This window comes from Elaeis guineensis, chromosome 1 (assembly GCF_000442705.2).
Source record: "Elaeis guineensis isolate ETL-2024a chromosome 1, EG11, whole genome shotgun sequence".
In the NCBI taxonomy this organism is placed as follows: Eukaryota; Viridiplantae; Streptophyta; class Magnoliopsida; order Arecales; family Arecaceae; genus Elaeis; species Elaeis guineensis.
The window spans coordinates 183,991,146-184,005,234 of NC_025993.2; the positions used below are offsets into that span (position 1 = coordinate 183,991,146).

Genomic DNA, 14,089 nt, shown 5'->3' on the forward strand with positions numbered 1-14,089 from the left:
AGTCTTTGAAGCTACTCTTGGTTTGTGCAGTCAGAGGAAGACGGGAGGATTAGAATACTAGCCTGTGTGTTTGGAATAAACAAGGTAGGGAATAAATTTGGAAAAGACAAGCATTACACCACCCAATAAGCCCTTTCCAAGCTACGTTGCCTTTGCAACAATTAATAAATCCATGTGTCATGATTGGTTGTTTTCAATGTAGTAAAAATCACTCTATTGACTTTTAGATGATGGTTATTGGCTCTAAAACAAATTAAAGCATGATTTGCACCACCAAACCTAGCATGAGACAATGGCGTCCATATTCCACGCCCTCACCCGGCGTAATGTATGACCGAATGGTTGATGGGACTGAGGATGCTGAAAGATCAAGAGTAATTAATGAGCAACTTGCATGGATGAGAATTGCTAGCATGTATTCGGGGAGCTTATGTAACTCACCAAAAGGATTGAGACGGCGGATCATTGACAACAATTTAGGAAAAAAGTTGAGATTATGGCTACCGTATAGATAAGAGATGAGTTTTGGAAACCATCTACATGGGAAACCAAAGTTGGTTAATATATGAGGATCCACACATGTGTATATTTAGCTCCATATCGATTATGCACTAGATAGATTTTAGATATTTGTATCAAGCTAAAAAATTTGAATAGTACTTCTCAATTGGTATTTTTAGATGAGATTCTAGATTATCATCAATGATAACAGATTCGTCCCATGGTCTATAAAGATCGGGAGATTTTACAGCACGGGTTCAATTAGACTGACCATCAGCTAATTATGGTATTTATGATTGGATCAGGGATAGGCAAGTCAATTAACAGCTTTCGGCTAGTATTTTTAGATAAGATTCTGGGTTGGTATATGGCCCGCAATAAACACCAGCACATATTAATTAATGTTAGAAAGTGAGATGAATACATAGATTTGGGAAATAAAATCAAAAAACATTTTCAGGAAATGCTTTTAGATCTTAGCAAACATGTCACCCCACCTTTTGAATCACAGACCTTTTCAGAGCACGATATCACAGGATACTACAAGTGGAGCGCAAAAGTTGCACCAAAGATGAAATACTTGCTTGGCTTCTTGCACTAGGTGCATTGTGCGGACCTGCTGAAGGCATACATATTCTGGAGAAACCATTGCCCTGCACCTGGAATTCAACTTTAAGTTTTACATCCGGCATAAACCTGGACCCCTCCTATCCAACATCCGACACAGACAAAATCTGAACGACGGATTGGGTCTAGGAGCAAAGCCAAGCTAAGCCAGATGATCATATGACTGAAACATGGGGCCACAACATCTGCAGCATTCTTGTTTTTTCCAACCCAACACGATCAGCACCCTGTTATGTATCAAGCAACAACATGGTATAGAGAGCACCAAATGAAAGAGTCAAGTTAATCCATAGCAAGCTAGATTCCAGGCTTTTGTATTACTTGTCTGGAGAACAATTGCATCAAATTGGATCCTAAGATGTACTGGCAATCATGTCTACAATCTGCGGCTCGACTCGAGCCCACTTCCGATTTGGTTCTGGGTCCAACTTGATCACTTCTATCCAAGTTTTGCAGCCCTTGGAAACATTAGTTGGGTGTTGGTTGGTTGATGTGGAGGGGTTGTTTGCACATTCCAATCACTCAACTTCAAAACCTACATTTCCTCCAGGTTTCAAGACCCACTAATTGATTAAGCCGCAACTCATTGACACTGCAACCGCAACCACTTGGGCATCACCGATGCTGACCGTTGGTTGGATGCCTCACATGTGAATCATCATCTCTATGGACGGTGATGCAACCGGTTATACAAAAGTTCTTTCGGTGTGCGATCTCTTGAGAACGTTTCAACACGGAAATGGAGCTATAAACATGGCGCTCTCTCTTTCGCTCGAGACGACGCCAAAGCTCGCAGCTTTCTGACTCTCGCGCACGGGAAACGCAGTGCCCGTTGTCCGTCTCTCTCTCTCTCTCTCTCTCCCTTTCCCTTCGCTCTCGTTCTTTCTCTAAGGTATTATCTCCTTCTTCTTGGCAATAGTTTGTAGAGGGAAAAATTAATGTAAATTGGATCTTTTTAGAATCTTCTCATCTCCAGTTAGCAACGGTTAGTGTTGCGTTTTTGTGATTCTTTTTCGCATTTTTTTGGTTGGTAATCTAGATTTCTGGGATTTCCACAGCAAAAATTGCATAAAAATGTATTTTTCTGGGTTTTCCACAGCAAAAATTGCATAAAAATGTGCTTCTTTGTTATAAATTTGAGTTCTTCGCTAACGTTGGGATTGAAAACTGCAAATTATTGGATCTTTCCTTTTTCTCTACGTTAAAAAATCGAAGCTTTTATGAAGGTTTATTCAATTAGTATTTGATGGACGCGATTTTTGGTCTTCCAAACACGGAAATGCTGTGTGTTTCGGAACAGGGGAATCGGAAACTGGCGAAGCGCTCGAGAAATGGAAATCTTTTAGTATGTTTAAGCCATTTATCATTTCCCCGATCGTATCGCAAACGTTCCCGAGGGTAGTTGCGGGAAAAGGTTATTTATAGTGATTACCTCATGATTCGCGTCCGTCCTTTTTTCTAATTTCTTTTTTTTAATGGGATTTCTAATTTTGAAAGCATTATATTAGTCTGATAACTGATAAATAAAGCCCGGTAGAAGAGTCTTTGATGGAATTGATCATTCATTACAATTATATCTACAGTTATTCCTATATATATATATATATATATATATATATATTTTTTTTTTTTTTTTTTTTTTTTTTTTTTTTTCCCACGGTTAAGTATAAGTAGCTATGGTTCTTTTTTGGAGTAATACGACCATTGTTGGTTGCTTTTTTTTTTTTTTTTGTTAACTATTATTGGTTGCTTTTAGAGGCATGGTAAAGCTATGCCATATAAAGTACAGGGTCATTTTGGGAATAGCATTTACTAAGTTAAAAGGGTGCAGAAAATATACATGGATACTGGGTTGGAACTGGTCATCCATATACATGGATATTTAATAGTGCCTTTGCCAATGGAAGGTATATAATAAATGGGAAGCAGGAGCTCTCCTTTCATTTCTTCTTTTTCATATAGAAAATAAACGTCATTAAGAAAATGACCTAGATGTGCTTGTTCATATAGAAACAAAAGGATTTTTCTAGGAGTCTGAGGGAAAAAAGGTATCCACGTAGAAGATAGAGAACCCATATGCCAAGTTTTAGTAGATGGTCCTATGTGAATAATGATTGCTCGACACACATGGATATTGCCTTTTTCTTTCTTTTTTTCTTTTTGTTGGCAATATCTAGGTGATGCCTATTTTGACTGCTTTCTAATGGATCATAAATCAAAAATCTATTAGACGATTGGGATCTGAGATCTGCTTGATAGTCTGGTAATTAGCTTGCACTTGATTTTTCTTATGGGGTAAGTGGAGTGGTCCTGTATTTGTGTTTGAACTTGGAACTTTTTTTTTTTTTTTTGATTAAATAGACTTGGATTTGTTTATTAGATCATGATGATATATCTGGCTGATAGAGAGTAGGAGGTAGGAATCACATGATAAACATGGTTGATCTTTGTGTATACCCACACTACCGTAGCGTGGTGATACCCCTTCTATTGATGAACCTAGAGTTAGGGTTGATATCTTGCCAGATAAAATTTTAATATCTAGCTTTAAGGAAGCATGAGAGTTGCACAACCTGAGGACGATGGAGGGCTAGCAAAGATGGTCGCATGTTTAAGAGATGACTAGGTGGCATCAAAAGGAGAGATTGGTTTTTGGCATATATATATATATGTGTGTGTGTGTGTGTGTGTATTTTTCTGGAGCCAAAAATTAGGTGTAGGCCTAAATAACATTGTGTTGAAGCTAAGAAAATGATGTTGAAAAGCAGTGTAAGAGACATATCCTTTCATAACAACAGTTTGAAAAGATGGATTATTGAAGCCTACTCCAAGAAGCTGGAATGATGCTTGACGGCTAAGTTATTAGTATGACTATGCTAGGTAAATTACATAGTGATGGTGAGTGTTTGTTCACTACACTCACTATTGAAGTTTGGTTACATCCCTAGTGAGAGAAGCAGCAGGACTAGCATGTGCAATTAAGCGATCACCAAGGGGAAAATGTTATGTTTCTCAAATAAAAGGAAAAAGGTAGGCCGACAAAGACTGTAATAGATCATGCAACAAACTTGATGTCCAAAAGTTGGCCTTATCAAGTTCATTTTACCTATTCAAAATGTTTATGGGGTAGAGATTCAAGTTTTGTTGGGGGAAGAAGACATCAAGAATTGGCCTTGTAGTATTAGAAATACTAGTTAGAGTTAAGTTTATTTTCACTCATAAAGAAAATCAGATACCAGTTTTGTTTGCATGAAGATATGTATTTCTACTAGAAAAGTAAAGAAACCAAAATTTGTAATTCCAAAGATGAGAAATGCTATCTCTGGAAGCCTGGAAATGTGCAACGGTGATTCGTGATAGGAAAGTATTTTATGTCATTCACATAGCAGATTCTTGGCATGATTGCAACTACCAAAAAAGCATGTGAAATTTTTGGTTCATGCGTTCTTCCAAAACTTAAATTGCAACTTTGTCCTCATTGGAAGGAGGTTTTTGTTAAGGTATTTGTTTTAGGGTCCGTGATGCATGGCAGTGGCATGTTATGACTGGTGAAAGGTGATCATTCTAGAAGGAATCTGCATCAATTCTAAGTAAGTTGAGGTGATCGGAGCCTGTAAGAGGGTCCGATGACATGATTTTTGTCTAGCACATTACCTTTTAGATGTATACGTTCATATAGCTTTGTAGGACGGGCATCATATTTGAGAGTTTTTTGTATGCTTTTGTCTGTGGCCTTCCATAGGACAACTGATAAAGGTTGGTAGCCTAATAATTCGTAGCACCAAGGCTAATATATTCCATGGTGGGCGGTACCAGTAGTTAAGGTATAAAGTACTAAATATATCAACCTCTGAAATGCCCAACATTCCAGTGGAGAATTTTTGGATGGAGTGATCTAATTGACTTGAGAGAGAGAGGGATAGAGACCTAATTAATATCCTAGAATGTTGGTGGACAACGATGAGTTAGAATTTATTGGGTTTTCCACCAATCCAACTATGGTCATTTTGATTGTACATAAGTTGAGCCGCTGCAATCTCATTAATGCAGCTAGTGTTTTTTTGGTATTTGCTTTGTGGTAAGCGCAAATTAACATATTACCCCAGTTTGAGTAAGCAGTCCAGGTGCTGCACCTCCGGCCAAAGTGATAATTGATTGCAACACAGCAGCTGATGGCAGCTACTGGCAACAAATAGAAGTTACATTCAGATGTAAATCGAGTTAAAATAATTTTTGAGGAAAGAGTAGCTACAACTGAAGTTGCTATAATTCTACCTAGGTGCAACTAAAAGTTGTATACTCTATTGATAGCAATCAATTGCTGAATCTTTTGTTGAGTATTGGATGCTTTTGTTTCCTTATTATATGATATCTGCACATTAAAAAGTGTCTACATATTCCTTCTGTTGGGATTCAAGGAAGATAGGACCAAAAAATTTCCCGAGTCCCAGACCCCACTGATTTTAGCACACTCTACTGCAGCTGAAAATAGGAACAGACTTGGTTCCTAATGATTTGACATGGTCCAAAGGAATCTTTCTTTAACTGCTCTTTATTTGGTGAGTGGGAACCAGTTGTTTCCCTTTCTTTTGTTTATTGATAGTGGGAAAATTTTGGTTTTAAAATGCTGCGGATGGGGCTTATAACATGCATTTATTCTCATCATTCAAGGTTCTCATGCTGCCAAACTTCATTATTTAGTTTAAGAGTATGCAACCTTAGTTAAATTAGTATGCAGATTACAAGAAACTTCTTTAATAGTGCTGATCATTGCTTCCATTCCATCACAACTTATGAGAAAATATCCTATGAGACATCCTAGTGATAACTTTTGAGTATTATTTATTGAAGTTTTGCATATTTACCATATTGTTTGATCTCTTTTTTGATCCCTCGTCATACCCGCCTCGTGTTCTATTGTCTCATGTGCCTTTGGTATTGCTTCTGCCAAGATTTATGATGTGATTTGAGCATCTAACAGTAATCGTTCCCACTTATCAGGCTTTTAGTGCTGCCATCATTGTCGTTAGGCCGACGACCACTTCCAAACACCGGATGGCTAGGATAATTCATTTTTCTCTATTTTCCTCATAAGTCTTGGAGTGATGAGTCAACTTTGCAGATTAATTATTTGGTACGATGTTACTAATTTTTAGCCGGTTTATGTTATTATGTCTCTTCTCCCAAACAATTTCGTCCAACATCAGAATCCACTAACTTGTGTAAATTTTAACGTCCAGTATTCAGAGATCTGAACCTATCTTTTTTTACCAAAACGCAGTACAACAGAAGTATGTCAAGCATAACTAAAGTCTAAACCTTCTAGTTAGATAAACAATTAGTGCTTCTGTGCGTGTCCTCTGGTTCCCATCACCCATAAGGTCATCTTCTTATCCTTTTATAATGTTATATGGCGTATAAACACCAATCGATCCTTCACCACAACCATACAATCCTTATCCTCTGATATATCCTCCCCGCAGCCTATTGACTAATCATTTGCCCGTGATTACACGTCATGTACTTTTGGCTCACTTGGAATTCATGCAACCTTTTTTTTTGTCACTGTTGGCGGATCCCAGGTTTGCACAGAAAACAAAGCGCAGTGTTTGCATGCGTCCAGAGTCAACTGTTCAGACTTTGGCCTTCTTTCCACATGATCCCCACTCCCGGCTACACAGCCTCCCACTGCTCTCCAACCACCCCCCCACATGGAGAGAAACATCTCATAAATTCTTTGAACCATCCTCTGCAACAACTGTAATCGAGAAGGTCTTTGTTCTCAAGAAACAATGAAGCAAGAGCTCTCCACAACTGATCACAAGGCCTCCTCGCCAGCACCTGCAGCTCGAGCAAGAATTTCCAGAACAAGGGATAACCCGAGAAGAGATTTAGCAAATGGGGTCTCTCCAGGCTTGAAAACGAGGCCAAAGGTTGTTCCTTTAGAAGCAAACACCACCCAAAGAGTTAGAAGATCTATTCAGCTAAACAAGACGAAGCTGGGGGCCGATGAAGTGGAAGCTCCTAAGGAAAGAGAGACTGAGGATTCAAAGATTACCAGCCGGCCAGGAAACCGAGTTGTCGAGCAGTATGCTCGGTTGCGGCGGCAGGGAGATACTCATTGCAGGGGCTCTGAAGATGAAGCTGGTGGGAAGACAAAAGAATTGCAGAGGAAGCTTGATGAGAAAGAGAGATTGGTGAAGGAGTTGCAGTCTGAAATGGTGGGGCTGAGAGCCCAGATAGAGAAGCTGCAGGGCGTTAATCTTCAGCTGGAATCGCAGAATAAGAAGCTTGGGGAAGATCTCTTGGATGCCGAAGGCAAAATCAGAGCGCTCCAGAGGAGTGAGCAGGTAAAGATTTTTTTCACTATGAGCATGTTTGTTTGGAAATTTTACTAAATTTCTTCTTTCTTTGGATTGTTTGTGATTTGGAGAAATACTTATGGCTACCTAATTTCTCTGTACAGAAGTTAAGGGTTAAAAAATTGCTGCTCCTAAATTTCACTATCTTCATCACGCTCATACCATCTGCAGTCCATCCTTCATGCTGGTTCTTCTAACCAAAAGCTAAAAATCTCCCACTTGAGAGAGAGACAGAGAGAGAGAGAGGTTGCATTTCTACTTGATATTGTGTGTGTGTGATAGATAGATAGATAGAGAGAGAGAGAGAGAGAGAGGTTCCATTTCTAGTTGATATTGAGAAGAACCATTGCCTGATTCATAAATCATCCTGATTTTTGAGACAGATTTTTCAGACATTTTCTTTCTTTGCTTGTCAAAGTGAATTTTTGTTTTATGATTTTGATGTTAGACATAATCCTATAACTATGACTTTTCTCTGAGAAATGCGTGCCAAGGCACCCCTAGTTCATGGAGTCAATGAATTGATGCAGAGTATGATCAGGACTGTTACATGATAGCTTCTCTAAATGGATGCAGGTGGTATCAGTCGGTCAGGAAGCCAAGACTTCTGGATTTAGGGATGTCCAGAAACTCATAGCAAGTAAGTTAGATCAGCATAGACTAAAGGATGTCGTCAAGGAAGATACATCTGTGAGAATACAGTCTTTGGCATCCGAATCTAGGACAAAAGTTGTGGAAAACCAACCACAAGTTTTGAAGCAAGAGCCCTTTTCACCTGCTCCAACTCTGTGTACGCGTACCTGTGGGCCTCCTGCACCACCACCGCCACCACCACCCCGCATAGTCCCTGCAAGACAAAATACGGTGCAAAAGGCTACAGCATTAGTTGAATTATATCATTCCTTAACAAAGAGAGATGGAAAGAAGGATCCCGTGGGAAATGGGAATTCTTCTAGTCCTGTTGCTGGTAATGCACATAACAGCATAGTTGGTGAGCTTCAAAACCGATCAGCTCATTTGTTAGCGGTAAGCATTTTAGACCCTTGGTCATGTAATTTTTAACTTTGTTGTCATAATTATTTCTTATTCTCTAGATTGGCTTTCTAACTACTTCCATAGATTAAAGCAGATGTAGAAACAAAAGGAGATTTTATCAGACAGCTCATACAGAAAGTTCAGTCTGCGGCTTACATGAATATGGAAGATGTCCTGGTGTTTGTTGATTGGCTTGATGGACAGCTCGCTACATTGGTAATGCTTAAAAGCTTATTACTAATGGCTGTGGTGACAACATATGACCCATTCAATCTAAGCGATGATTTCTTTAGGGAAGGAAATTCAATGCCTCATTAAGAATACTATCCATGTCATATCAGATTTTAGTTTCATATAAGAAGATGAAGAAATTAGATTGTGCACTGTTCAACAGTATGCTATGATTTCATATGCGATTGGCAATGATAACTTAGAAAACTGCAAGATGTGAGCTTCTTTAACTCTTGCAGTATGAGAAGAATAATCTTCAAATCTAATGGTAATCAGAGGCATTTGTTGAAGACAATTTTTTAATCAAGAATTAAATTTACCAATACTTTTAGGCATGTCAACATGTAACTTTGTTTCTATTTTCTACATTGAAATTCTTAAGAAAGTAGCAAGTGTTCTGATGCATTCATGTATCTTGGCCTTGACTAGAGGGATTTTCATCTCCTTTGTTTTAAGCTGATGAACAAAATCACAGTATTTTTTTTCCCAAATAAACTAAATCCCAGTATTAATGTTGTTCAAAACCCAACACATCAAAAGAAACTCTTTCATTTTTATAAAGGGGTGGGATGGTCCTGTTCATTCTTCTTAATTTCTCTTCTGTGAAATGGTTCTGGCACTGCTCAAATATTAAACTTTGATTTCATATCCAGCTGGTGATGAGAGCTCGGAAAAACTGCAATATGATGAGCTGCATCTTGAAGCTTGAGAAGTGCAACTTAGTGTCTTCATAATAGTTAAGAATCATCTGTTGAGGACATAATTTTTCTACATGTCAACATTTAAATCGAGTTATAGCTTTAGTTAAGTCTACACCTGGGTTTCCTTCAACATGAAAATCATTTAAAATGTTTTCAAATGTACTGATACTCTCACATGCCTAGGCTTGCCCAAAGGGATTTTCTTCTTGGAAGTCCATAATTGTTAGAAGTCCTCCACATGACAACCTCATTACGACAACTTAGTTTGAAGACTTCTTGTTTATTGTTTACTTTTGCATAGTGTGAACTTCAAATCAATGTTGTGTTTCCAATTATATGATTTTCAAACGTTTAGGGTGAAATAATAATGCATCATCACTACAATTTCTTTTTTTGCAGTCAAACTTACCTAGTTTATTTCTTGGGGTTAGAGTACTTGTAACTCGATGAAATTTCTGGTTATCTATAGTTTCCTCCATTTTCTGCTGATTTATTAATGCACAGTTTGGATGTTTAGCATAGCCTGACACACAAAGAAATGCAACTCAAAATAAGCATCTCAAATCATAGTGGGATTTATGCTCGTGAAATCCTGAGGGATGGGCAATGAAAATTCAGGAGTTGTTTATGAAAATTAAGTGCAAGACAGTGTCACAAAAATTGCAAAGAAGAAGATAGCCTTTATGAACTCCTGCAGGAGTTTGATTGGGCTTTTCCATAGTGCTGAAGTTTGAAGAGGATTATACAATCTGTACAAACAAGTGTTCCTTGTCCAACTAAAAATGGGAACTCAGGGGCCTAAAGATGAAACAATGGCAAAATCTGGAGCAAGCACAGGTAGCAGCTGCATTGGAAGATAAGGAACCAGCACACGCATAATGACTCTAATAGTTTTTAAGCCCATTAAATACTTTAAGTATTGTCTTTCACAAGACACTGCAATCTAAACCAGTTGGTACCCTCAGTTTATGCTTTTATTGTGTCCCGCCACAGATTAACCAGCTTCAATATTAGCTGATGGGCGAAAGCACTGCAGCAACTCCTGAGTTAATTGTTTGTGTTTACAGCTTAAATATTGCTAGCCTGTAATAATCAATTAACAATAAAGAAAAGGACTATATATAATGCAAAAGTATCCTATCTTTTCAGTTTGTGACCAGGTAAAATGAAGATACATAAAGAAATCATAGTTACATAACTAGAAAATGGTGCGATCTCATCTTTTATTCTTTCTATGATTATGTTTGCTTCAATTTTTCTGTAAGTTCTGATTGCATGATGATATTCGCTTATATGATACCGATTATTTCTTCAATGTTCTGCAGGCTGATGAGAGCGCTGTTCTGAAGCATTTTAACTGGCCTGAAAGGAAAGCTGATGCATTGAGAGAAGCTGCTTGTGAGTACCGTGATCTCAAACAGGTAGAAGCCGAAGTTTCTTCTTTCAAGGATGACACGTCCATGCCATGCGATGCCACCCTGAAGAAGATATCAAACTTGCTAGATAAGTGAGTATTATAGTGACACAACGTTTTTCATCGTTACTTTGGAAATCACAGCTTGTTTTCTTCTATGGGTTTTTCAATAATTTTCAACATTGATTTTTTTTCTTCTATTTATGACCCTGCCGGAAGGTTGGAGCGAAGCATGCACAGATTGATTAAGTTGAGAAATACTTCTATGCTACCTTACAAAGAGTGCAAAATTCCAACAGACTGGATGCTCGACCCCGGAATGGTGAGCAAGGTATGCTAGTTGCTATTTAGTAATTTCTGTGTAATTGCATGTGCACTTGATTTAAGTACTTGAGCAAACTATGACATTGGGAGCTTGAGAGCATGCAAGGGTATTCCACTTAAGGTAACAGCCCATTTGCACATGCTGATGGACACATCTAATCCAATAGGTAATGTGGTAGGCGTATCATCAATTACACAAACAGAACAGTATATAGTCAATACAATGCTGAATCTTAAATATGCTTCATCAAATTCACCATCTTGACATACATATTCATGCACATGCTGACTGGCCTACCATGAAAACATGCTAGCCAGCACAGAGCAGCATGGTGTCTGTTAATTTTTTCTAGATATTCATCAAGTTGAAAAAGGATATTGAGACCCCGTTTTTTTTTTTTTGGCATGAATCAGCACCTGAAACCTTCTCCATATGTCTAAATAGATGTTCCTATCCTTGATTATGACAGCTAAAGCTGGCCTCTGTGAAGCTTGCAAAAGTGTACTTAAAGAGAGTATCAATGGAGCTTGAATCAGTTCGACATTCAGAAAGGGAATCAGCACAGGAGGCGCTTGTGTTCCAGGGTGTTCGTTTTGCTTATCGTGTGCACCAGGTAAGTTAATGATCTTTGAACTACTTCACCACATCACTGCGTCACCACAAGAAGAGTGAAGTCCAATATGAAAGTACTTATGGATACCAGTTTCAAAAACAGGGGACTAGTTCAGAAAGTAATCTCTGTTATAAAGATTAGCACACGTTTACCATTTATTTACTGTAACACAGAGACTACGAGACATCAGTATGCCTATCTAGCTGAACCAGAGACCTTGCCAAATATATGCATTATGTTACATCCATGCATCCACATATATAAGCATTTTGAAGATTTTTATTTTTTTCCTTTTTTGCTTGGCAGTTTGCTGGAGGTCTCGACTCTGAGACGATGTGTGCTTTTGAGGAACTTAGAGAGCGGATTCAATCAAAAGGAAGAGGATCAAAGGATCTGCTTCCGATTACCGCAATGTCTTGACATAGCGTCAGAGGTTCTCAGAAATAATTTAAGGTGGAAGGCAAGCTGGGGGTGACATATCGAAGGAGTTGCTTGAAATGTTGTAAAATGATAATACATGCAAGATAGTTGGAAAGGTAACTAGTTGTTTTAGGAGTTTGGATTTGGTTGTCAGAACTGAGGAGCATTATCTGTAGTTCATAATATGTTGGCTCATTTGAGACCCAATTAGACACTTATGTGGTGGGGACCTGGAGCTTTGTCAGAGGAGTACAGTAAATTGCAACATTGGACCTCCAAATAAGTTATATATTGTGAGCCTCATAGCATCTATTTGGACAAAACTGCTGTGCTAGCTTTTCCATACTTGTGAAAGTTTTTCCTTGGACTTGTTTTAAGTCAGTGGCACAAGGGTAGCTACCTTTAATGAGGCTCTCATGGTGGTTTTTCTTCTTTGTTTTTTTTTTTTTTTAAATTTCAAATATCTACATCTATCATATCAAAGATTGGATAAAGATATTTAAATATAATGGCAAAAATCAGAACACTGGAAAATTGGCAAATCGTGGTTACTGAGTTCCAAAAAGTTTGTTTTTCATTCTTTCGTTGGGCTTCATGTCAGATGGACCACTGTATTTTAGTGGAAGTTAAAGAAATGATCTCTTTCTGCTTTAAAGGTTTTGGGAAACCACCAACTAATTCTTTTATGGAAAAAAACAATTACAAAAAAATAAAAGAAAAAAACAATTACAAAATAACAAAAGAAAAGCCATGAAAATAATTTAAAAAAATTACAAAAAAACAAAAAAAAAAGCCATGAAAATAATTTAAAAAAATTATCAATAAATTATGTCTGAGCCCGGGTTCGAACCGGGGACCTCTAGTGTGTGAGACTAGCGTGATAACCAACTACACCACCCAGACATTGGCATGTGAAACTAAAATATCAAAGGTTCTGCAGACAACCACAACCAATGCGTGTTTAGTAGTTATACTTCTTTGGTTTTCTTTTTCCTGCACCTACAGTGTATCGATCTCATTTGTTCCATCCATGAATAATGGAATGGATGATCTTTTGCATTACCAGGATATTGTATAATTTTTTTATAGGAACATGAACTTTTGCTTTTAGTTACCATGGAGTACTTACTTAAAAAGTATAATCTCATCGTTGGGTAGGAAGGGTTCCATTCCAAGTTGTAGTTGCTGGGGAGGATCCAATTTTTTTTTTATTTTTTTAAATATTTTTAATTTTATCATTTAAATATTTTAATTTTTTTATTATCATAATTTTAATTTCTGACTGTTAGATTTCTAATTATCAATGATTATGTGCATTTAACTAGTTTTTATTTTATTATCGTTGGATTCCTTATTAAAGATTTTAACCATTGGGCCTTTTATTAAATATCTTAATAAGTCAATAAAAGCCCCCACAATCATAAATGGCCATAAATGGTCATTTTGGTTGGTTATATAAAGATCCTTAGGGACCTAACCCAGTAAGTCATCCAAGAGCCTTCTTTTATTCTTCCTAAGCTTTCTCCTATACTTTTTTTTTCTACTGCAATATTTTTTATTTTTCTAGATGCTGAAAGAGTCTTCATCAATCTTCTCTATAATTGTGCTTGCAAATGGAGGTTCTTAGTTGTATCTTGAGATAGTTTTTTCGGATATTCTTATACGAGGGATGGGAATACATCTTAGAACAGTATCCAACATACTTTCAGATTTGATTATTTTTTATTTTTAAATTTCTATAAGTTATTTATAATATTTTTTTACAATCAAAATTTTTATTAATTTTTTAAATCACATCTGATTTTTAAATATTATTCTAACATTAATTGCTTCAATCCCATGAGATGGCCTGAGTATGGA

The 14,089-nt window shown here is 37.3% G+C and overlaps 1 protein-coding gene and 1 non-coding gene across 3 annotated transcripts; one reads left to right on the top strand and one right to left on the bottom strand.

The window, feature by feature from the left end:
* The first annotated feature begins 1,867 nt into the window (after window positions 1–1,867).
* On the top strand, window positions 1,868–12,552 carry LOC105040101 (INCREASED PETAL GROWTH ANISOTROPY 1-like protein 2). 2 transcript variants are annotated; one of them, XM_010916480.4, is made up of 8 exons: window positions 1,868–2,020; window positions 6,711–7,478; window positions 8,067–8,516; window positions 8,610–8,741; window positions 10,783–10,964; window positions 11,091–11,202; window positions 11,666–11,809; window positions 12,116–12,552. In XM_010916480.4, the coding sequence occupies exons 2-8, from the start codon at window positions 6,921–6,923 to the stop codon at window positions 12,227–12,229; spliced, it is 1,692 nt and encodes a 563-aa protein (XP_010914782.1). In that variant the 5' UTR covers window positions 1,868–2,020; window positions 6,711–6,920; the 3' UTR covers window positions 12,230–12,552. The 2 variants fall into 2 exon arrangements, with proteins under 2 accessions (XP_010914782.1, XP_073106803.1); XM_073250702.1 differs by lacking the exon at window positions 1,868–2,020 and adding an exon at window positions 3,371–3,391.
* A 506-nt stretch (window positions 12,553–13,058) lies between these two features.
* TRNAV-CAC (transfer RNA valine (anticodon CAC)) lies at window positions 13,059–13,132 on the bottom strand. The gene has a single exon. It is a non-coding gene; the product is annotated as a tRNA-Val (tRNA).
* Between the last annotated feature and the right edge of the window lie 957 nt (window positions 13,133–14,089).